Source organism: Xiphophorus couchianus, chromosome 20, assembly GCF_001444195.1.
Source record: "Xiphophorus couchianus chromosome 20, X_couchianus-1.0, whole genome shotgun sequence".
Taxonomy (NCBI): Eukaryota; Metazoa; Chordata; class Actinopteri; order Cyprinodontiformes; family Poeciliidae; genus Xiphophorus; species Xiphophorus couchianus.
In genome coordinates this window covers 12,561,497-12,586,495 of record NC_040247.1, presented here as the reverse complement: position 1 = coordinate 12,586,495, position 24,999 = coordinate 12,561,497, and the positions used below count along the sequence as shown (strand labels likewise).

At 38.0% G+C, this 24,999-nt stretch overlaps 1 protein-coding gene across 2 annotated transcripts; it reads left to right on the top strand.

Annotated features, from left to right (window-relative positions):
• The first annotated feature begins 982 nt into the window (after nucleotides 1-982).
• mmel1 (membrane metallo-endopeptidase-like 1) lies at nucleotides 983-24,942 on the top strand. Of its 2 annotated transcripts, XM_028003330.1 has the most exons (24): nucleotides 983-1,167; nucleotides 6,194-6,370; nucleotides 6,616-6,660; nucleotides 7,551-7,610; nucleotides 7,757-7,918; nucleotides 8,007-8,087; nucleotides 9,874-9,969; nucleotides 10,487-10,605; nucleotides 11,468-11,533; nucleotides 11,658-11,792; nucleotides 12,372-12,461; nucleotides 13,375-13,511; nucleotides 13,600-13,693; nucleotides 13,774-13,902; nucleotides 15,983-16,081; nucleotides 16,162-16,245; nucleotides 16,320-16,423; nucleotides 16,747-16,805; nucleotides 18,271-18,390; nucleotides 18,527-18,660; nucleotides 18,760-18,825; nucleotides 18,952-19,047; nucleotides 19,724-19,800; nucleotides 20,941-24,942. In XM_028003330.1, exons 2-24 carry the CDS (start codon nucleotides 6,214-6,216, stop codon nucleotides 21,038-21,040), a joined length of 2,310 nt encoding a protein of 769 aa, XP_027859131.1. In that variant the 5' UTR covers nucleotides 983-1,167; nucleotides 6,194-6,213; the 3' UTR covers nucleotides 21,041-24,942. The 2 variants fall into 2 exon arrangements, with proteins under 2 accessions (XP_027859131.1, XP_027859130.1); XM_028003329.1 differs by lacking the exons at nucleotides 983-1,167; nucleotides 6,194-6,370; nucleotides 6,616-6,660 and having other exon boundaries at nucleotides 7,295-7,610.
• The last annotated feature ends 57 nt before the right edge of the window (nucleotides 24,943-24,999 follow it).

The window sequence follows — 24,999 nt, the reverse complement described above, 5'->3', positions numbered from 1 at the left end:
TTTGTAACTTGAAGCTTTGTGCAACACTTTGTTTCAGCTGTGGGTGTTTTAAAGTGCCTTATAAACAAAGTAACTATGTTATCACACAAAGCAGATGCTCAAAATGCTTATTAAAGGTAATGTGAGGTTAAATGAGGTTAACCTCATGTTAAATGAGGTTAAGGGTCACGTCTGTACATGCTGTGAACTATGCAAAAGTAATTTTCTTCATAGTTTAATACAATTCCTATTTCTGAAAACATTAACTCCTCAATGTATGTCGCCCTTTCTGCGAATTCAAGTTGAAATGTTGAAATAATTAAACGCCACTGTAGACACAATAAATACATGACAGGAAGCATTCTCTCTGCTTCATGGAATCCATGAATAAATTATTAACTCAGCGGCAAATCCTGACTCCCCGGTGGGTTCCGGTCCATCAGCTTTGTTAAATGACTGCAGCTTCTTCACGTCGAACATCTCAGAGAGATTCCTCTCTGCTGTATGTTCTGTTTGATCAAGATCAATTTCTCCCAGTCTCTGGTCTTTAAAGCACCTGAGAGAGCAACCATGTATAAAGCATCTGTCAGTTTTTCTACGTTAGCATCTAATTAGTTTGGTTAATCAGCCTTAAAATGGGGCTTTTGAATCAATAAGTCAAGGCCAGAGTTCAGACCCGATCTCCTCGAACACCAGCGTTACAGCTGGATGAGAACGCCACCCAAAATAAAACACTCTCGCTCCTCTGTGTTCAGTTTATGAGCATGTTTGTCTTTTCTCTCTGGAAGATTTTTCTGCTCTCTTTCTGCTCTGCAGCTGCAGACACTCCACAGCAAGAAGAGGAACTGACGCTCACAGCATCCTGTTGACCCCTCGCATATCATAACCGCCTAACTTGCACCTCCTTTATGTTTGTCCTTATCACAGTCATGTAATCACAACCAATCCAGTCCTATCACCTCCCATCTTCCTCTCTCCCTCCCTCCCTGCCTATATGCTGCCTCACTTCTTCCCTGAGCAGCAGCAGCAGCAGCAGCACGCTGAACTGGATAACGTCTCCTTCAGCCGGCAGCACAGTCTCATTTCTCCACACACCAGCTCTGAGTGAATCCTCAGCAGGGGTGGTTGAGATATTAGCGCGCTGCGGGGGGAAACGGCTCAGGAACCTCTTCCAACCGACCTACAAAGGTAAGATCGTCGGTCCAAAATACCTGTCGGCTCCCAAAGTGAGAGAGGTTAAAGTTGCTGCCTTTAGGGATCACACTCATGTCAGGATCGCAGCAGTCCAAAAAGAAATGATTAAAAAAAACTTTCATTGCATTTCTATTTTAAGCTGTTCTCACATCTTTTCTTTTTCGTGTCAAAGTGTAAGATAGAGATGCCGTGTTTACAAGCAGCTTGTGGTCGGTGAATAAGAAGGAGTTTGTAGATTGCTGGAACAGCCTGACCTGAGTTAATCCTGCATTTTGTTTGTTTTATGGGGAAACGGTACCAGCCACTGATCCCTGTGTGAAACGTTAAGCACAGATTAATCTAACTAACAGGGAAATGATCTCATTTCTGACCCTGTTAATCTCAAACCTGTTAGATTTGCACCCCAACACCTTGTTGCTTGGACATGTCGTCCATTTCTGCTCTTTTTACACAGAATTACTTGACAACATCTGAACGCTTTAACTCCTGAAAATGCACATTCATACTTAATATGTTTTGTTTTTGAAAACAATTCCTGCATGTGAAAAATGTTGTTCTGAAGGATGGCATGAGTGCAATGAAATGTGGTTTGTTTAACAAGCTTTTATTTAATGTTTCACCCTTATTACATTTAAAAGTTAAGAAGCATCTTTCTCAATCAACTGAGCATCTAAAGTACTCTTTACTTTGTGGTATCAGTTGCAGTTTTTGCGTTTTAACATTTTGTTCCACCCTCTCCTCTCTCTCCTGAGTAGGATACTCCCAACAAGTCTTTTATCTAGTGAAACAAAGGTGGACAGAATGAAAATGTCAGCTCTTTTGTGACTAATACTATCTTCCGCTCCAAAATCCCCGACAGACTCAGAAACACGAAAACATTGATGATTTGACAATCCTGACGGCGTTTGGTGGATTATCCTCACCGTCAGCCCCTACAACTCAGCTTAAATGGGCTTAGACATCTGAACTGAGCGCCAACATTCTGTGTCGTCGTGATAATTTTACACAGTCAGGAAATTTCGGCGCTGAAAAACACAACAAGTAGCAAATCAGACTCATAATCAGAAAGTGAAGAGTCCAGAGTTAATGAATCATTTTCTGATTTAATTAATTTGGCTCAAACATTAAATCCTAACGATATTTTATACTGTGAATTCAGTTGTCTGACAACTAACTCTTAAAGCATTTTAAACTTATTCTTAGGATTTTGCAATGAAAAATGTTTGGATTGTTTTCACAGTTTTGGGCACATTGTGTTTTACAATATTCACACCCCTTTGACTTTTCAGCATTTCGTTACTTTACAGCAGTAAACGTCTAAACTAGGTGGTTCACAATTGAGAAGTTAATGATAAAGTACTCACTGATTTGAAATTTAAAAAACAAAGTCTTATGTTTTTGTGGGGGTTTTTTTGTAGATCTATCCTGTGTTTTAATTTCATCTTCATTTTTTTTATGTCTCTACCAGCTTTCTGTATGTTGAGCCTGAAGGTTTTGATTAATATTCCTCACCGCTTACAGTAGCTCAGTCAGGAGTCAGTTTTTGCCATTGATCTCAATTGAATCCAAGTCTAGACTTTGACTGGGCCATTCTAAGACTTTAGGGTTGTAAGGTAAACTTCCGGCCCTTTTCAGGTTTTCCTCTAGCATTTACCTCCATCTATCTCCCCACAACTTCCAAATAATTTCACTGTCCCTGCTCAAGAAAAACCTCCACACAGCATGACACAGCCACCACCATGTTTCACAGTGGGGATTGTGTATTCAGTTTGTTAGTTGTGCCATTCTGTTTCTGATTAAGTGACTGAAAGTCAGTTGTGATTTAATATTTTTCTTCATAAAATGTTTAGGAAACCAAATCTAAATTTCTATCCATTTTACCATACTATAGTACATTATGTTAAACTTTCAAATAAAGTCTAGCACAGTTTGTGTAGTTATAATTCACAAAAGTACAAGTTTGTGTACTTTTGCTGTAATTTTCAGAAAAGTTTGAGTATGGATTCATATGTGTATCTGTCTGACTTTCCTAAGCTTCAGGGTCACTCTGTAGGCAGCTTAAATATAAAATCAAACACAAAAAGTTGTCATTCTATTCTTTTTTTAAGGCTTCTTACTGTTTGTGTTTTGGATGCTGAATTTACAGGATGAACAGATTAACTTTGTTTAGACCAGTAAAGGCACTGAGCTGTTTGGAGTCTTTTTAATGAGTGTTTTGATCTCTCATTGGCAAAGTTTGGAGATGTTTGACCTCTGTTTTAGATGGACTATGGAGTGCCATAACTAGCTTTGACTTTCTGAATATCATATTTAAATTTATTGGCTTATAAAGACAAATCAATCAAGTTTGGATGATGTTTCAGAAGCGTCCTTAGTATGTTTATAAATGTAAATACATCATTGCAACAAACGTTGTTTTCCTGTCTTTAATGTTTTGGGTGCAGCAGGATTGAGGCCCTCATGCAGACTGATCCAGTCTGCGGATGGCGGCGGATCCTCAACAGACTCGATGCCGCCGTGTAATGCCATTTCTGAGCCCATGAGTATTCATCAGCAGGGACTAATGGGGCGCAGCAGTGTGAACCTCTGATTTACCGCCTGTCCACTGGCAGACCTAATGATAGGGCAACACTGATGGTTATGGAGGAAACAGGTGCTGCTGAGTGAATAGATAAAGAGAAACACTCAGCGACTGCAGCGACTGGTGATTGTTGTTTTGTCCTTTGCACAAGCGCTCATTTGCAATATTGTGCTCACACATATGTAATTATTATGCACAGAAATTAGCTTGCTTGAAGCAGAATTATGGTTTTATCTGTTTATGCTTCTGTTTGAGGGCCAAAATGGGGCCAAATACTTTAGAAATGGTCAGAGAAAGTAAGCTCACATTTTCTTTGTGCCAAGGTCTTTCCAGCATGAATGCCACATTCAGAAAACAATCAGTCGGCTCTCTCAGAAAGAGAAGCACATGCTGAGCGACAAAACCAGAAGTTTCTAAATCAGCTGCTGCACTTGTAGTAATGGACCTTACCCGAGGAGCCGCTTTTCATTGGCTGATGCTCATTCTACGTGGTCACGTGCGTGGCCGTCTCACAAACACACTTAGCTTCCCGTTAGCTAAGTACAGCATAATGGCAGCACTGATACAACTTCTACACCTTGAAGCCTGTCTGCTACACAGTCTTACGTTAGCTAAACAGATCAATGTGTCTGTATCCGACATACACTAAAGATTTTATTTTAGCAGAAAAGGCTTTGGACTAAACTGTTACTCGTGTTAGCCACGCTAGCACCAAGTACAGCTAGTCAATAAACCATCGCTGTGTTCAGGGAATCGCTGATTAATAATCGAGAAATAAATATCAAGCCTGGAAACTTGATATCGTAACGGACTGAATGTTATGTTTTCAACGTAATCTTTGCTCGGCTTGCGGGGCGCAGGCGGTTGCCACGGTAACAGGTGTGCTTAAACTACAAAGAGAGAGAGAGTAAAAAGGTAGGAGTGGTTTTGAGTTGATCACCTGTTCTGGTTATTTTACCTTTGTTTACCTTTGCTGTGGCGCATTACAGCCGCTGTAGTTTCTAAACGTTGGACTAATTACCTCGTTCGTTTGTGAGTTTACGTCATTCACAACAAACATCAAATACAACAAATATATTTAATAAAATTTTAACAAACAAATGGCTTCTACCGCGATAATTATGTGAAATTAAATTAATTATATCCCAGCTTCAGAAGATTTGCCTTTACCTTTACAGAGCTCTTTGGTTCCTCCTATCAGTCTGTAGCTTCTCATATTGACGTCATCAAACCAAATTTCAGATCTACCATAACTGACTGACACCTGCTGGCCTCAGGTTTGCAACCAGCTTGTGACTGAGAAACCAGTAACCTCCTCCCAGATGATGACATGAACTTGTTAGTTCCTCTGTCCATTGTAGTAGCTGGTATATTGTGAAAATCCGGTAGAAATGATGCACTGATGGAGTCATGTTTACATAGAAACAAGGCGCTGCCAGGCTTTGTTTGTGAGACTTGCGGTCACGTGCGTCGGTTGTGGGCGGAGCTTGGTAAGGCCCATTACTAAGAACACTAAAGACTAAACATTTCAAAATGTTGACCCAGGAGCTCTGAAGTCATCCCACATCCCAACTTCAGCCTCATTATTGAGAAGTTGATGGATATGAGCCAAACACAGACCAGGGTTTTGAGAGGAAATGCAAATAAATGCTAGAAAAACCTTTCTGGATGCAAATGACAGGATGTTTTTATAATCTTAGTGCTCATTTCACTTCTTGATGCAGCGTCCATATTGTGACCTTTTATCTTATGGTTGCTTTGAGGCAAATGCCTCAGAGGTTTGTTCATTTGGATCCCCATTAGCCAGTACTATAAAACTACTCCTCCTTGGGTCCACACCATAAAAAATGCATTTATTACAAAAACAATTACACACACTTAACATAATAAGTGTGTGTATGTGTGGAGGTTCAGTTTCATAATCATATCTATTCGCTTTTGAGTTGTGTCACATCCATTTGTTTTGCTAAACCGGATTTTAATGCAACTTATGTCACTTTTTCTTTTAAATAGTTTTATTACATACATTTTCAGCTACTCCTACTAGGTAGGATTTGATACAGACACTCGATGGGCATGTTTTGATTCTCTCTGATGCTTTTACAAAGTTTGACAGAAATGAGGAGAGCTGAAACTTTTACAGCCTCCACTCATTGTGCATTCAGCAGGCTCAAAACCAGCGATGAGTGAGGCAGAAATAATCTGGATCTCTCTAGAAAGGAGCATCAGTCTGTATTTGTGCAACAGGATGAACTCTTGAAGTTGTTGTAGGTGTTCAGTTGTGTGCAGCTGAAGCTCACTCGCTCCAGGTCAGCTGGCACAGTTTACCGATGGATCACTACCTACACACGCACACACTCACACACACATGCAAACACATGCATAGCGGTAGCTCTGTGCGTGGATCATCCCACACTTTCACGGTGTCTCTCCCGCCAGAGCCGGCAGTTTGGAGGAATATGGGCAAATCGGAAAGCCAAATGGATATCATGGAGAAATCAAGTAAAGCTGCGAAGCGCCGCTGGACTGTTGCAGAAATAAGTCTGTCGGTTCTGCTGCTGCTGGTGAGCTGTGCTTTGGCAGGGCTGGTCGTCCTCTACACATCAGCTATGAAAGGTAAAAGCTCTGTCACAATCACACTGGAAATGTCCAGATGAAGAAGTAATAATTAACCAATTTACATCTTGTTTTCATGAAAAGGGTAGAATAATCACAGACCGGATTGAAACTAGTTTCTAAACCAAAAAACAATAATAGTTGTCCTGGCATCAGTAGATGTTTGATGTAGAAATATTGTCTTTAACTGTTGAAAATCTGAACAATTCAATGCTGAGAATAAAGTTGCTTTTATCCCTCCTCAGAACAATCAAACAGGCCGAATGTTTCCAGGAGTTCAACAGGTGAAGGTGAGTCTAATGTTGGAAATTAAACCTTGAACAGACATGTTCTCATATTGCCTGAAAGCAGGCACATACAAAGCTGGACACTAGGTGGTGCTAAAGCACCTGCACTTTTTCCCTCTGAAGAAAAAAAATGCCCTTTTGAAATAAAAAAACCCAACATTTTTACAGTGTATTTTGTGTGGCACAAGTTAACATTTCCGGATTTAAAAATCTATGTTACCAGTGCCCCACATTTTTGTAATTTTGCCTGATCAATCAATTAATCTGTAGTAATTTTGCCAATTTATTAATAATAAGTATTTTATAAAATGCACTTAAAATGCCTTCTGGTTTTGAGTTGATTTTTTTTTTTCATGTCCCTGAACCCCTTTGTAGTTGTTTTTTAAATAGGTGTAGATACAGCTCTGGAAAAAAATAAGAGAACACTTAAAATGATAAATTTCTCAGATTTTATTTTTTATAGGTAAATGTTTGAGTAAAACGAACATTGTTCTTTTATTCTATGAACTACTGACAACATGTCTCTGAAATTTCAAGAAAAAAATTTCGTATTTTTTTGCAGAAAATGAGAAATGGTCAAAATAACGATTAGTCAAATTGTTCTCATCTGTTTTATGTGGACAATCTGTTTTTTAAAATGACAGATCGCTTGAAATATGTTCTTGTGCATGTGTGCAAATTGGCAGTGAGATCAAGACAAGGTGCCTTTTTGCGCTTGAGCACCTGTCCCTCAAAATGTCTGTGCACGCCACTGCCTGGGAGAGCTTTCTTGGCTGCAGAGCAAGCCTTCCAAGCATCAGCAGTTACACAACAGCATCTTCTCTGTCTCAGCTGGGCTGTAACAAAGAGTCCGCTCCACTCTTTCATAATTGCTGACACTGTTTGTTTCCCAGGCCAGATGTTTTGCTCCAACCTCAACAATGTGTGCACGACTCCAGACTGTGTCACTGCAGGTGAGATGAGCGCCCTCTTCACCCTGACCGCTATTTTATTTTGAAAATAAAGTAATCTCTTATCCCCTGTGAAAACCACATGCAAAGACACGTGTGAATCCTTACTTCTGTCTCTTTTTATCACTCTTGCTTCTCTCTCTGTGCAGCTGCTCGGCTCTTGCAGAACATCGATAACTCTGTGAAGCCTTGTGATAATTTCTACCAGTACGCCTGTGGGGGCTGGCTGGAACGGCATGTCATACCGGAGACGAGTTCTCGCCACAGCGTCTTTGACATTCTGAGGGACAAGCTGGAGATTGTCCTCAAAGGTCTGCGGGGCTTAACCTTTGGTGCAGAGTGGGCCGCAGCATTTGGAAAACTTTGATAACGCAGGAAGTGTTTGTTTTGTTGTTGCAGGTGTTCTTGAGACAGAGAGTGAGCAGGACAGAGACGCCATCAAGAAGGCTAAAATCCTTTACAGCTCCTGCATGAATGACAGTAAGATTTTCTTTAAAAAGACTTAAGAGGAAACTTTGGTGCTATTTAGATCAGCAACATTCTGCAGGTTAAATTCAGCTTTGATTGGAGAATTATAATTCAAAATGTTCTTATTCGATGAAACTAGTTACATTTACTTTACTTTTTATATAAAAAAAGACTTTTAGAAATTTGCTGTACTTTTTACTTTTACTTGAGTAATTTTATTATGACGTATTTCTATTCTTACTTGAGTAAAATTTCTGGATTTTCTACCCACTCAATGAAGAACAAACATGTTTTAACAAGAGAAATCACCAGACACAGACACACCTGCAGTTTTTAAGTTTCATAAGTTTTTTTATTGAAAGAAACTGATTTGAAAATATGACTTTTTGCCTGATTTTGCTATTTTTTTGTTATTTATATAAATTGCTGTCATTTTCTTTCTTAAAATTCTTTTTTTGGATCCATCTAGTGATGTAATTTTTAAATATCAAATGATTAATAAGTGTTTATTTAAGTGTTTCAGGTCATCAAACACATTTTATTATCAAGTAAAGATAACCTGAGTGAACACAAAATGGGGGTTTAAAAGAAAGTCAACCAATCCAACCTAACTGGGCCACATGTGAAAATGTAATTGTTCCTTAAAATTGACAACTGGTTCCTCCATCCTGTGGCAACAAGCGTTTGAAATGACTGGGAATGAGACTTTACATCACTATGACCAACTTTTCTTTGCAGAATTGTTTTATCTGCAAAGACTCAACCAGTACAGATGGATTTTGGAGCATTAGTAACCTGTTTAAGGTTCCTCCAGAGAAAATAATGGGATGCAAGACCACACTTTGACATGGCGTTATGCCGTTATATTTATGCCAGCAACATGAGCTCAAAAGACTGTTTTTGCACATACAACAATTTGTGATGTATGCTCCACTCTGACTGTCCTTCTCTAACCTACGTCTGTGTTACGTAAGAGAACCACACCAACAGCCAACAGCCAATCACAGATCGTTTTACATTTTTAATCAGAGTATTCCTTTCAAATACAGCATTTCTAAATTTCTGGAGCTACTTTGAAACAAATATTCCATGAGTTTAGAGACAAACTGATGGCCAGACGTTCTCATTCAAGATTTTCTGTTTGAGAGCAGATTTCACTGACGTATCAGTGACTCTGTTTCTCATTTGTTTCTGTTAAAAATTGTGGTATAATGTGTTGATGGGTTTTTTAAAAAGTTTTTTCTGCCTACTTCATGTTGTCAGACAGGTTCTAGGTGGCTGGTGAAAATGAACCAAAAGAAAAGAAGTAAACTATTGCAGTTATTATAGTGTAGGCGATATTTCTCACATAAAATGAGGTTGGTTGGGGAACCTTTTTTTCCTTAATAGATTAAATAATTTGAAAATAGCACTATGTATGTAAATACATAGTGCTATTTTGTATGTCTGATGTTAAAGTTTGTTTGAAACCATAAAACAGCAAAAAGAGAAGAAATCTGAAAAGGGCAGGGGCAGTTTTGCATTGATTTTAGTGGACTTTGCATCGGCAAATGCCTATTTTTTCATAACTCCAATCACATGCAAAAAGACGTCCTGATTGGGACATCTCTACTTAAAGTAAAACAAAAGGTAAACACTGAACTCTGCCTGTCATTAGTGAACGTGTCTGGTGCTGCTGACGGGACCAAGCTGGCGCCTGCACATAATGACATTTCACAGACTGAAATGTTTCTCTTGAGGTTTTTTTTTCCAGCGTTTTCCTGTCAGATCTTGAACATTTGTCTGCTGTCCTGTGCAGGCCTCATAGAGCAGCGGGACGCTCAGCCCCTCCTGAAGCTCATCGACAGCATTGGAGACTGGCCTGTGGCGTCAGAGGACTGGAACACCACAACAGGTAGAAATGTCTCTCCTAAACACTCCGACTGATGTCTCCTACACCAGCTGGCATCTGTGCAGCACATCCACACATCATTCCTCCTCAAATACACGCATTCAGTCAGAGCTCAGCTTGCTATATTTGCGCCCAGCGGACTGCTGAGTACATGCTTTGTTGGTGGGATCAAGAGGCCCGCCGAGGATAGTTTTTTTTCCGACGAGCAGTCAGGTGTGGGTTTCTGGAGGGTGGTGCGTCGGCAGAGAAGCAAGTCCTCAATCAGGACTCTGAAGCAGGCTTTAAATAGGCTGTGCTGCTCATCCTCGTGCTCCAGGCTCTTGCCACTTTAATTAAATGTAATCATGGATGGTGGCTCAAACAGAATTAGGCATGCATAGCTGCATCTGCGCACAAGGATTTACTCAGAAAGCCTCGTTAATTTACAGCGGAGACAGCTAGGTTTCTGCCGCCTTAATATAATCATTTCCTCACAGCTGCCCACGTGGTTCAAAACTTTTTATTCTGGTTTTTACTTCAGGGGAAGCCTGGAGCCTGGAGGACACGCTGGCGATGCTTACGGCTCGTTTCCACAAGAAGGTGGTGCTGGACCTGTATGTGTGGACGGACGACCGGGACTCTCAGCGCCACATCATTTATGTAAGACAACAGCTTGCTACAGAATTAACAACTAACAGCAAGTATTAAGGCTGGGTTTTTTCCCTCTTGGAATTGATCCAATGTAAACCAAAAGGAAGAACAAAGCACTTTATAAGAAGATTTTGTTTTGTTGAACCATCTACTCCTAGGATTTAAGTAAAATATGCGCAAAATGATGTAACAAACTCCACAAATTCTTTCTTTTCTCTAAATTTGTTCTATATTATAGATATTTGTTTACAAAAAAAATCTTAAATAATAGGTTGGACAAGTGAAAAAACTTAATTTTCAAAAACAGAACTGTGTCACAATTTAAAAAGTGAATATTTATAGAGAGAGGTGTCAAAAGACAGAAGAGTAACACAAACTACACAATCACACGTGTTACAGTATTTGCAGTAAAACAGCAGCATGAGATAAATCCAGACAAAATGAAGAAAGAAGAAAAGATGGAGGGTTTAAATACATTTGAATGAAATAGTAAACAACTCAAACTGTGGCTTCTTTCTAGAAAACTACAGCTGGCTCACAGAAACATGAAAGTCGAAGGGTATGGAGTTATTGAATTTAATCATTGTTATTTGATAAAGCAAATTAACACTTTTATTCATTCTGGATAATTGTTTGGCTTCTGGTGGATGCAAGGAATGTTTCCAAAACCAAAAACATGCGTTTGGTACTATTTTAATGCATTGAATTTGCTCTTCATGTGGAAGGTTTATACATTAAAAATGTAAAACTTTCATCTCCTTTTCTTTAGCAGCAGCTTTAAAATTTTAACTGTGAAAACTGAAAAAAATATCCTCATAGCTTCTAGTCCTATTCGTTAATAGATATTATTTGTTCTTGTGTTTTTCTTTAGATCGATCAGCCAGGACTTGGAATGCCTTCTAGAGACTACTATTTTAATGACGGGAACTACAAAAAGGTGACATTTTGCTGAAATCTTCCAACAACACTTAAAATAAACAAAAGTTTGGGTTTTTGTGAAGAACATGCAGTTCATACTGAAGCGCAAATACAAACCAATAACTTCTAGGTTTGTGTCACAGGTTCGAGAGGCCTACCTACATTTCATGGTGTCTATTGCGAAAATAACCCGAGACGACAAAAACTTGACTCAGGATGACGAAAGAGTCTTGGAGGAAATGATGCAGGTCCTGAAGCTGGAGACGGACATCGCTAATGTGAGTGAAGATGTCGACTCACGAAAGTAACATGAAGAAGAAGAAAACTAACATCGAGTCTCTGAAAAAAGAAACTTCCAACTATTATTTTGTTTGGAAACAGAGTTTTTCAGGCTGTGGTACATGTGACACTACCTCAGTATGCTTTAGTGAAAGTTTTGCAGATACAACCATAAACAATGGTAATCTGATGTAAGGTTAAGCCAGAAAGTTAAGCAGTCCAACCACATTATGAGACTCCAAATGGAAAAACCCAAAGCAGAGGACAATATTTCAAAAATCTTTATGGAAGCTGAAGTATGTATTGTACTGTAAAACAAAAGAAATGTTTGTAAAGCTACATTAATTTTCTGTTCAGTTGAAAATTGAAGTAGTGTAGGAACTGATCCAGTGCTGTTAATTATGCTTTTCTCACTTCAGGTCCACCATGTTTAAAATTGCAATCTTTAACCATCCCGTTCTAGTTAGATGTGATTCTTTTTTGAAATAAGAAACTCCAACAAACTAAAGTAAGGTGAAAATGAATCAAAATGTAAACACAAAGAGATTTTTTACAGTTTCCCTCCTGTTTCTGGACAGGCAACATCACCAGCAGAGGAACGCCAGGATGTCACAGTTCTGTACAACAAAATGACGCTCGCGGAGCTGCAGAGCACGTATAGCTTTAACGTGAGTTGCCGTTCTCTTTGGTCTGCTGCTTGGTGCGCCTGTCTGATGTCATTCATCAATCTAAGCCAAACATTTTTCATACGCCATAAAAAAAAACCCACAATTTTTTAAAGTTTTAGGTCAATGAGGACTGCTAAAATAGTTTCTATTGGCAGAGTAGTGCTGTGGTAGTTTGGAGTCAGGTGTTTTCATACATTGAAAATACTCTCTTTAAATAATTTAGAAAAATCAAAATGCATTTCAAGGTAATATCTCCAAACACTGCCTTTGCATTATGGGGAAATCATCTATAATATCAGGAAAAGTAATTTGCACCTCCAAGAGACTGGGCCATTCTTCGAACAAAAGTAAGACACCCTGTGAAAATGCTGGTTGAAGCTTTTCTTGCAGCAAAACATGTCCTGTACTGACATGAATTCCAAAAGCAGCATAAGAAGCCGACATAGAGCTTGAAAATGTCCTCAGGGATAAATACCTTAAGATTTAGAGACATGCTCTGTACGCTGGTGAAGGCAAAGTTGAAGTGTTGGGACACAATGACTCTCGTTATGTTTTGTTGAAAAAGGGGGGAAGCTTGCATTCCTGAGAACATGATCCCAACTAGGAAGTATGGCAGCGGCAGCATCATGTTTGGGGGTGTTTTCCAACAGGAAGGACTGGTGTACCTCTCAAGTACTTTGCATTACGCACCAAGCAGTTCAAAAGAATATGTTCTTATTTTCTCTCTACTTCTAAAATTTATTCACACTTCAAACAGGAAGTTCTTGACTGGAATATTAACTGGATATCTGGTGGTTATCTATGAGGGTAGAAAACGTTTTGCTGTAATTTTAACACTAGAGAAATCTAGAATAATTTCTTTGTTGAATAAGAGTAAAAATATTGTAAACAGGTGATAATTTCTTCTTTTCAGGGTTTTAACTGGACACGGTTCATAAAAGGCGTCCTGTCAACTGTTTCCATTGATATCCAGTTGGATGAAGAGGTTGTGGTGTACAGCTCTCCCTACCTGGAAAAGATGAACGACGTCCTCTCCAAATACAGCATCCAGTTAGTCCACAGAAAAACCTTGAAGGGGAAATAATCAAGAAACATTGCATCAAATCAACCACAGATAAATCTTTTGTCCCTGTTGCAGGACTATGCAGAACTACCTCACATGGCAGCTCATCACAGACAGAGTTAATAGCTTGAGCCGCCGCTTCAAAGACGCCAGGGCCCGCTACAGAAAGGTCCAAACAGCCGACCGTCACTCTGCCAGATAACACGAGCCTGCTCCAACGTAAAGCTAACTGTGTGCATGTTTGGTCAGGCTTTATACGGGACCACTGTGGAGGATGCTTCCTGGAGAGAATGCGTCCGTTATGTGCAGAGCAGCATGGAGAACGCGGTCGGAGCGCTGTACGTGCGTGAAACGTTTGCAGGAGAAAGTAAGCGAATGGTGAGTCTGTCAGGCTTCTGTCTGCAGCTGCATTAGTTGGTGTCAATGCTAAAGCCTCGAAATAAACCCAAAAGGTAAAAAAAATAAGCCTGCAATCATTCAGTCGGCTTGATTTTAAATAATTTACAATGCAGTGATTGTAGGAGTGCGACATATTCAATCTGAATTAAGTACATTTCAATAATATTCTTGGAGAAATCACCAATAAATGTTGCCATCTGTGGAACAAAATGTAACAAAGACATAGAAAGCAAAACCATAGAAGGATGTTGTCTAATCTTTGATAAGCAGGAGCTTTTTAAGTTTCGGTTAAACAACCATGCACACACAAAACCATATCTAAAGGCAGCTGGAGCCCAGAGAATTAACATGCATATCTAAGCTGATAGCAGCATAACTATAGAGGTAAGATGGCTCAGGATAACCAAACTCCTGAGACATGAGAGAGGCTGAGTGTCTTACTACAACTTGCTGCAATCCATTTACTTTTCAGGAACATGTGAATAAGTTTCAAATGAGTTATTTCATTGCAGAAGAGTTAATTATGTCAAATAATTACTAAAAACTTTGTGAGGTATTTGACTTGTTTTTAGGGTTCCTTAAAGCTCAATGTTTTGACTCCACACTTTTTGGAAGAAAACACAAACCATGCACAAATTTTCCCTTTGTATCATTTTATAAAAAGTTTAAATTAGAAGTAAAAATGTTCTAAAGACAATTCACCACAAGATTCGCACATTTATCAACTCAACTGTAATAAGAATGTGTGTGAGAAAGGAACGCTTGGAGCTGCATTCATAATCTGACCACTGAGTCCTCAGCATTACAAACAACCTTTTTAATTGTCTCATTATCTGTGTCCTAAATCATGAAGGAGGGCACCAAAGTGAAATTGGGTTTCTTCTTTTTAGTATTTATTGATGCTACGATCATAACTTCGGGTGCAGTCTGTTTTTTATGTGCAAATGATGAATTGAGGCCATTTTTATGTCCACTCCTTGCGAACGATGAGCCCAGATCCACAAAATAAATGCATGGGCATAGATGCTGAAATGTGAAAAGGGCAGGTCTTCAATCCTTTTAATGGACTGGGTGTATAATATGTTTACTTTGGACTTTGAGATTCAGTAAATGTACAAAATAGAGGATTTAAAATGCTTACACTTCATCTGCATCCCCTGCATTTTCAGTTTATTTAAAAGTGTTAAATTAAATTCTGTTTAATTCATCCAACTGACTTGATTTGTTTCCCGTCTTCTGGTTTTATGAAAATGAATTTAAATGATATATTTGTGACCAATAGTTTGTGTTTAGTGAAGAAGGGTTGTATGGAGTATTTAACCTGCAGCAGTCAGAGTTCAACATTTATGGGCAGATTTTCCTCCAAAACAAATCAAATTTCACACAAATTAAATTTTTTGTTTAATTTTTTATATTTTGTGAACTGAACAGAATCTGTTTAAATTCTCTGCCTGCCTGCTACCAAAATGTGAGAATGTTTGGAAAATGAATGTGCCTCTCTCTCTGCTTAATCTGGCTCTTGAGTTTTTATTGTTTTTACAATGGTGAATGTTTTTATCACGTTGAGATTTACATGTACAGTGCATTACAAATGATGTCCAATTAAATAAGGTTTAATTGGACATCTCTTTGCTTTTTCTGGAAAGTCTCACTGTCTTTATCACTTGTTTTAGTAATAAAATAAGAAGTTGAAACAAATAAAGATCAAAATATTCTATGAGAAGTTTTGAGTTTTGCTCTGCTTGCACTTGATAATTTTCCCTGATTATTCAGCCCATCTGCTCTGTATTAAATATAGTATACTGAACTCTCACAAATTAAATCCCACTAATAAACCAATAAATAAATAAATTAAAACATAATAGAGTTTTAAATATGTCAAAATCAAGTGTTTGCTGGATAAGTGTGTCGTTAAAATTGTATTCATCAAACCAAGGCATGAACCATTTATACTAAGCTGATTATGGAAACACTAATCTATGCGTTTAAATGAATTTAGTATTCCTATGTGCAACAATGAATGCAATCTGTTTTATATTTTTATTTCTTGTTTTCACAGGTCAGTGACCTCATCAGTAAGATCCAGACGGCTTATGTAGAAACCCTGGAGGAGCTGAGCTGGATGGACGCACCATCCAAAGAAAAAGCAAGAGAAAAGGTACAAAACGAGGAGAGAGATGGGGTGAATTTTTAAAAATTGCTTCAGAAAATCACACTAGCTGCTTTGAATCTGTGCAGGCAATGGCTATAAAGGAGCATATTGGCTATCCAGACCATATTCTGCAAGAAAGCAACCAGAAGTTAGATGAGGAGTACGCTCATGTAAGTAGAACCTGAGGTTGATTTCCAGTCTATTCTGTTTGAAATATTTACTTATCCCTGATTTCTTTTTTTAGCTAAACTACAGTGAGGAACACTACTTTGAGAATATCCTGGAGAACCTTAAATCTGAAGCACAGAAGAGTCTGAAGAAGCTCAGAGAGCCAGTGGATCCTGATCTGTAAGTGGCAGATTCCTCAAAAACCCAAAAATGTGGGTGGCTGATGGTCACTGCGACGCTTTAGTGCTTTTAGCTGGAGAACCTCTTAAGCATACAGACAATGCAAACCTTGGCCTCTCTGTTGCATGTATAATAAAAAAGGATGCACTTAGTTGAAAGAATATGCTGCTGATGCTTTTATAGTCAGTGTCACTGAGTTGAGCATTAAAAGGAGTCGTTTTGGTCAGCTTCCTTTAATGGTTTCACAGAATAATATCTTTATTGTCAAGAGAAAATGTACAAAATGCATTTTTAAAAATAATCCTCTTCACATCTCTCCTCAGGTGGATCATCGGTGCTGCTGTGGTGAATGCATTTTACTCACCAAACAGAAACCAGATAGGTGAGAGGTTCACTGCGATAACAGGGGCTACTTCGGGGGAGATGCAAGGCTTCCACTGCGCTTTGAAGCAACATTCATACGTCGTGAACTTTTCCACATTTTGCAGCATTTCACCTGCAAAGTTTGAAGTATTTTGGGGACATTTTATGTGACAAACCAACACAAAGTGATGCAGGACTGTGAAGAGGGAAGAAAAACATGGATGGTTTCAGTTTCACAAGCGTGCATTTGCATTCAAACCCTCTGTTGCCCCTAAATAAAACCCAGAGCACCAAACTACCATTATGGACACTGTTCTAGGAACACCTCCAAAGTTTGTTGATGAACATTGGCAAGTAAAAAGCAACAGAGCAAGAAACACAGTGACAGGACAACATTTGTTGGGCATTTTAAAGCACTGTTAAGTTACAAAACAATATTATCAAAAAGTTTGAGCTTCTCACAGAGCTCTGTACACTGAACATCACCATAAGCACATCATCTGTTTGGAACGTCAGTGGCAGCATTACGCTGTGATGCTGTTCCTCAGCTGAGACATGAAAACATGAGAAGCTGGGTGGAGGTGTGCCTTCCAGCTTTACAACTTATCAAACCCTCAGAGTTACACCGAAACTGCTTAAATCAAAGCACATTCATGAGCTAGAAGGGTCTAGTCAAAGTCCAGATATACAGCTCTGGAGAAAATAAAGAGCTCACTGCACTGAACCTCATTGAAAACCTCCTGGTTATTCCACCAAGTATTGATTTCTGAACCCTTCCTGAGTTAAAACATTATTATTGTTGTTTCTAAATTAATATAAACTTGTTTTCTTTGCATTATTTAAGGTCTGAAAACATCTTTTCCATTCAAATCAAATCAAATTTTATTTGTATAGCACATTTCAGCAGCAAGGCATTTCAAAGTGCTTTACATCATATCAAACACAGAAACACAATGCAACATAGAATCAACAATCAAAACACGACATTAAGTCAAGTTCCATCAATAAATTTGTAATTGATTACGTTTAAAATACATTAATTGACCATTTCTCATTTTCTGCAAATAAATACTAAATTTTTGCTTAGAATGTCAGAGACATGTTGTCAGTAGTTCATAGAATAAAAGTACAATGTTAATTTTACTCAAACATAAACCTATAAAAAGTAAAATCAGAGAAACTGATCATTTTAAGTGGTCTCTTAATTTCTTCCAGAGCTGTATATCCAATGGAGAATCTTTGACAAAACCTTAAAATGGATTCTCTCAATCCAATTTTATCATGCAGTATTTTGAAAAGAAGAACGACCCGTCCTAAAAACACCTACAGCATTATTTCCACGTAGTTCTGAAAAGGTTGCGCCATAAAAATACCTGAAGATTGTCTTTTCAACAAAACCAAACGTGGAAAAGCTTAAGAGGTTTCCAAACCCCTCAGTCAGTTTTCACTGAGCATTCATCCTTTGCTTTTTTCTGTGTGTCCAGTGTTTCCAGCAGGAATCCTGCAGCCGCCTTTCTTTAGTAAACATCAGCATCAAGCTCTTAACTTTGGGGGAATAGGAATGGTTATCGGACATGAGATCACTCATGGATTTGATGACAACGGTGAGATTAGTAGTAATGATTTACCCCTGATAAAATGATAATTAAAAACAAATGTTGCTCCAAATTTATTTAAATGTTGCCTCTCATGTTTACATGCATCACGTTTGCTTACCTATGACTGACGTCTTCTTTTCAGGGCGTAATTTTGACAAAGATGGCAATATGCTGAACTGGTGGAGCAATTACTCTGCTGACCACTTTAAGGATCAGTCACAGTGCATGGTGCAACAATATGGCAACTTCATCTGGAACCTGGCAGGTGGACAAAATGTAAGCCTCCTGTTTTTGGCAGAGTGTTTCTGTTTTGACAGTAATATCACGCATTATGTAACCACCAGAGGGTGTTTATGTTTGTCTGGCTGATTGCAGGTTAGTGGAATCAGTACTTTGGGGGAGAACATTGCAGACAATGGAGGGGTTCGTCAAGCCTATAAGGTAGATGTCAGCCACCTAAAAAAGCACATGTGTCTGCTTGAACATCAACAAGTAGCCCCACATATCTCATAATTAGCCGCCTGCTGACCTGCAATGGGTTTTCTAAGTGAAGGTGTGTGTTTACAGGCTTATCTAAAGTGGGTGGAAACAGAAGGCGAAGAACCTCGACTGCCTGGTCTAGACATGGATCATAAACAACTTTTTTTTCTAAACTTCGCTCAAGTAAGTGCAGAGGAAACATGAGATAAAACAAGGAATATGACAGAAATTAGGGCTGGACAATAAATCAATAATATATATCGCGACAGACAAGTCATCGGTATCAATATATTACATTCACTAAACCCTGATCCAGAACCGCACAGCATTCTGGGAGATTTAGACAAAGGAAAGTCTTTAGCTGCTCAACCTCTAACAGCAAGGTTGAGCAATGTTGGTGGAATCAACTAACTCACTCTTTGGTTACCTAGCAACTCGCTCACTCTTTGGTTACCTAGCAACAACCTGTTGAATAACTGCCGCAGCAGCAGTTTAAGGTTCCACTATTGTTCCTCATAACTGCTTAAAAATAATAAAACAACAACATGGAGGTCATGCCACCAGCTTGACAGTATTTCAGATATTTTAAACAAGAAACAAATCAATAATCATCAATATGGGCTGATATGAAACGTTTCCATGGTGAAAGGTTTTTCAACCATATTGTCCAGCCCTAGCAGAAACGGATCTGTCTGGGATAATAGGACACACAAGTCTAGTTTGAGTAAAGTTTGAAATTATTTCAATCAAAATGATAAAATATAGGTAATTAATTCAAAACATATTCAAAATTATTTAAGAAATATGAACTGTACATGTCTGCATTGTAAACTCTGCTAATACAGCTTTATTTTTCCAGGTGTGGTGCGGTGCCTATCGGCCTGAGTACGCCAGCCAGTCCATTAAGACGGACTCACACAGTCCGCTAGAATACAGGTAACATAAACACTGGGTATTTATTTATACAGCTTGTACTTTTTTATGCGTTGCCATGTTACAAAAACACACTTTAATTAATTTTATTTTACTTTCAAACTTCAAAATAATCAACATACAGTGCAACTAGCTGTTCTGTGAAGTAATCAGAGGTTTGTTAGAGAAAATGAGCGATCAAACAGAATCAGGGCGAAGAGTTCAGAGAAGTATAAAACAGATTTAGGTTATAATTCTTCTAGCTTTGAATATCTAACAGAAATCTTTTCAGTCCATCATCTAAAGGAGTGATAATTAAAAAGTCAAAAATTAAATTACCACAATGTGGAAAACAGTTTGGGGTAGAAGACTGAAACAACACCTACATTTTGGGCTCACCAAAAAGTCACCAAAATTCTTCAAAATGTTATTAGATTAGATTAGGCGAGATTAGAAATAGCTGAGAATGTTGAAATTTGCAACATTACAAATCCAGCAAGTAAAAATTAATACAGATTACAAATGAGAAGAAACAGATAACGATTATTTAAAGAGGTTCGTAAGAAGTCACAATTGCTGCAATCTGAAAACACAATCTCTTCAGTAAAACATGGTGATGGCAGCATTAAGCTGTGGGTTAGCAGGGTAAGTTAAACTGGTCAGAGTGGATGGGAAAATTTTAGAGTCTGTAAAAGACTTGAGACTGGGGAGGAGGTGTGCCATCCAGCCAGTGGAAAGGTTTGGATGAAAACATATTAATGTGTTAAAATGGCCTAGTCAAAGTCTAGATTTATATCTAGTTGAAAATTTTCAGAAATGCAAGCATTTCAGTCTTTCGATCTGAATCTGTTGATTCAATAGGATGAAAAAAAACGCACACCACACATTTCAGATTTTTTCATTACAAAACATTTTTAAAGTGTTTTTTTCTTCCACTTTATGCACATAAAATCTAAATTAAATATGTTGACGTTGTGACGTAACAAACTGAGCAGAGGTTGCAAGAGTCTGAATACTTTGGTAAAGCTCAAAGTGCTCAATCATTGGCTAATTTACATCGCAAATTGTTTTATTTACAAGCTAATTTGTATGATGAAAAATCTTTTTTTGTACCCATCTAACGTTTCTTTTCGTTCTTCGTGTGTTTGTTCCTCTCGTCCTCAGAGTGCTCGGGTCTCTCCAGAACTTCGAGGCCTTCTCAGAAGCCTTCCAGTGCCCGATAGGCAGCCCTATGAACCCTGAGCAGAAATGCCGCGTCTGGTAGAAATCCCAAAACTCTTTACCTTCGGCAACTTAAATCAAAAGAACAAGTTTTGATTCAGAATTTATCTGATGCGGAGCGATGACGCAAACTTAGATTCCGACGTGTAGATGTAAAAAACCTGTATGATATCCTGGACTACACCCTTGTTTCCTGCTTGCCTGAGTCTCCTCTCAAGCAGGAAGAGTTGTCTCTTGCTAGCGGAGGTCACTTGTTCTTTTTCTTGTGCAATACTAATGAAACCAAGTGGGTAGATGAATAAAAAGTCTACATTTAAAAACATAAACCCTTCTGAGAGGGTTAAAGCCTAAAGCTTTTGATGAACAAACCATTAACATGTATATTTTATAAACTTCTTTCTGATTTATCTGGAAACATCTCAGCACAAAGTTGGCTTTGTTAGGTCTAATATATTGATTCTTAGGACATTTACAATAAAAAAAACCGATAGAACAAATTTCTTTTTTGAAAGGCTATGAAACAAAATGAAGGAAGCTTTGCTAAAGTAAAGCTACAGTGAATTAAACACACTCAGAGGGTTTTGGTCACTGTAACGTGAAAACAAATCATCTAAAGACTTTAAGACTGTTAAATCTTTGCAGCTTGAAGTTTTAAATTAGCATTAATACAGAGCTGCAGCTTCCCATATTTTTTTACACTAACTGTTTCTCTGTGTCTGCAGACGATTGTTAGCCCAAATTTATTGCAAAAATCAGCAATAAACCACAGTTCACCTTTTTTGGAAGATGCTTGCAGCCTGCAGCTTTAAAGTTTGTTCAATACCCCTAAAGGTCGTAGATTATAAGTGAGCAGTTCTGCCAGTTTGGACTTTAAATCAAAGTAAGTCCAGATGCTTGAGGGTGGACACCTCCCACTTACAGTGCTTTATTCACTCACACTTGGCTGAACAATTAAAACTTCTGTTCAGCTGCCAGATCATCTAACTTGTATAATATCTGCTACAGAATCCCAGTTGATTTGTTGAGAAGCTTCTCTCCTGAGAGGAAACAGGATTGCAGGAGTTTTAGCCTCGGTGTTCGGCCGCTTACATGAAAGGAAACGGAAACTCCTGACGTTGAAGTCTTTCGCCTTCTGATCTCTCACTGATCAGCTCTGTAAGATGAAAGGAAAAGTGAAGTGTGCCTAAATGAGGGTCCGCCGCCACCACAGGCAGCATCACTGAGGATTGTTGCCATTAAGGAGACTGGCCAGGACCAGGACTGTTATTTTCTACCCTTATTAATAGGTAATGACAGGAGAATCAAACCCGAACCAACATCATACTTCAGATGCTGGCTGAGCAGAACTTTGAAACGCAGACAACAGACAGCTGGTTAGAATATTTGCTCTTGGTGTTAAATTTAGGATGCCTTGGTAAACTGAACATGACTGTTAGGTCTCGACAGAGGCTGCATTATTGAATGTGAACGCTGATAATTTATAGTCCGTCTCTTTGTCTTCACCTCCTGGCAAATACTGTTGTGACACGCGTGAGCGGGTAGGGAAACACAGATGACAGACGGATGTCCTCATAAAAGCTGATGTGTACAGCTAAATATCAGATGCATCTCAGTAAATCAGTTTATCATCATAAAGGTACTTTATTTTAGTAATTAAGTTCATAAAGTGGAACCTTAATAAATTTTAATTGCACAGAGAACGACATATTTCAGGAGTTTGTGTTAAATTTGATGTTTATTACAATTAATCCATCGTCTGTAGCCACTTAGCAGAGACAGAGGCACGACTCTCTGTCCTGAAGGTAAATTACAGAAACCATTCAGACCACTTAGCATCTAAAATACCCAGAGAGAACTCATCCAGGATAATTTATGCCTGAAAATGTTAATAAAGAAAAGAAATCGCAAACCTTAAAGATTGTTCTAATCCGTGTTACTTTGCATCTTTTTTTTAATCCTCAATTTTACTTCCACTAAACTTTCCACTACTATGCTTGGATGTGAAAGCCTTGGATGTGAAGGCGGTCTGTGTCTTCTCCATTATTTTTTAGGCCGTAACATTAAATTATTGTGTTAAATATTTTGTTATTGGTCTTATAAAATAGTGTAAGTTTGTCCAAAGTTTGAATTTAATTGCTAAAATAAACTTTTCAGTGATATTCCAATGTGCTGAAATGCACCTGTCAAGTTAATATTTGACATTTGGGAAATATTATCCACTTAAAATATAATTATATTTTAAATGAATATTAAAAATGGATGGATGTTTACTCTATATATTATCTAATGCTGGTTGGTGCAACTAGAGAGAAATGTGTTGCTCTTCAAAGAAAGAGTTTTTTTTGTTTTTCCCAAATCTTACCACCATAACTTCAATGGATTTACTGATGATACTGTGTAAAGGGGAATAACCCAGATGTTTTTGGTTTACCATTTGTTTGTTAAATTTTCAAAATGCCAAAAATACAGCAACTTCCACAGTTATTGTCCACATCATGTAAAAATCCTTCCAATGAATTTAAGTTGTTTTTCTGGTTGCATAACCTTCCACTAAGAAAGAGAAAAAAACACTTTAATCTTAATCCAACTACATTTAATTAGCTGGTGAAAAGTTGTATGTTGTGAAATATAAAAAAAAAGTTTGTTTAGTTTTGGTCATTTTTTAAAAATCATTATCCTGTTGAAAGTGGAAACCCACTTGCAGAGTGCATGAGACATTATTCAGGATGACCTGATTTGTCAAACAGTTTATGATACCATATACTCTGTAGGGACTTCAGTAGAAAAATAGGCCCACAGCATCACAGATCCTCCACCATACTTTACTTTGGACATCAGCATCTTAGTAAAGACCCTATTTTTAATTGAAGTACCCATAGTGTTTAGCAAACTCCATATGGTTACGTTTGTGATAGTAGGACAGAAAACACATTTTTGTGGCATGATATCCATACAACTGCTATAATGTTAATTTGTGATAGATCGCTTCAGAGATTTTATTTTTCTCTTATCTTCCTCATTTGGTGTAAAATCAAGATAAACCTGCAACCTAAAACGCCTACAAACCAGCAGCTAAAGAAATATACTTCAATATATTTAAACCCCAGGGAAGCAAATTCCCTTGATACGAGTATAAAAAGTATATTTCCGGTGTATTCTGTGACTTTTTAGGCTATTGTCAATTGTTAATTTCAATTAAAGAAGATATTTTATTGCACTCTCCAGGTTGGAGTACCTTTATTTTTGTGATCCATAAGTAAAGAAAGTCCTTTGTGTCTGGAGTTTATATAGTTTGTAACTGAACACATTAATCTTTAGAAAGGCTAGCTTTTTGTGCTAGGCTAAGCTAAGCTAGCCATCAACTAGCACCAGCTTCAAGCATCCTTCTGATAAACCTCTCTTACAAATATTTCCCAAACTGTCAAGCAGTTTCTTTAAAAGGAGAAGCTTGTTATGGGCGGAGGAATCGGAGCTGGAGGCTAAATTTGAAGTTGTGATGCAGCTTTGGATTGCTGGCAGAGGATCAATGAGTTTGATTCTTGTATATTTTCCCATAAAAACAGTGCAAATGTTCTTAACTGAACACAGAGTAAAGAAAATGTGATATTGTTGATTGTAAATAATACCTGAGCCAAATCAGGTAAAATAGTTTTAAGTTTTTGTCTCACATTTACTTAAATAGTGAAAATGTTGCTTTGAAATCAAGTACAAATGCATTTATTTTCTATATACTGTATTAATCTGTTTCATCGGTACACCCTTCAAAGATGAATATTTATCTAAAGAAATATTTATCAAGTAAAATTGTTGCTTTGCAAGACTTCAGATGTAAAAGATGTTTCTATGAATGTTCCTGCTGCTATGTAATTATCTAGACGGCTATTTTTGTGACTCAGATCTGTAATTATTGCTATTAAAGTGACTGTCTCCACTGGTGCAATATCACGAGTCTGCTTTATACGTCTGGTCTTTATACATTCATTTTATTGAACAAGTACTTAC

Excerpts from the sequence above, each read along its gene's own strand:
- mmel1 (XM_028003329.1), top strand. The coding sequence starts at position 7,295 with ATGACAGATCGCTTGAAATATGTTCTTGTGCATGTGTGCAAATTGGCA. Across the intron at positions 9,970-10,486 it reads GGACTGGAACACCACAACAG|GGGAAGCCTGGAGCCTGGAG; the intron begins GTAGAAATGTCT and ends TTTTTACTTCAG. Across the intron at positions 12,462-13,374 it reads AGAGCACGTATAGCTTTAAC|GGTTTTAACTGGACACGGTT; the intron begins GTGAGTTGCCGT and ends TCTTCTTTTCAG.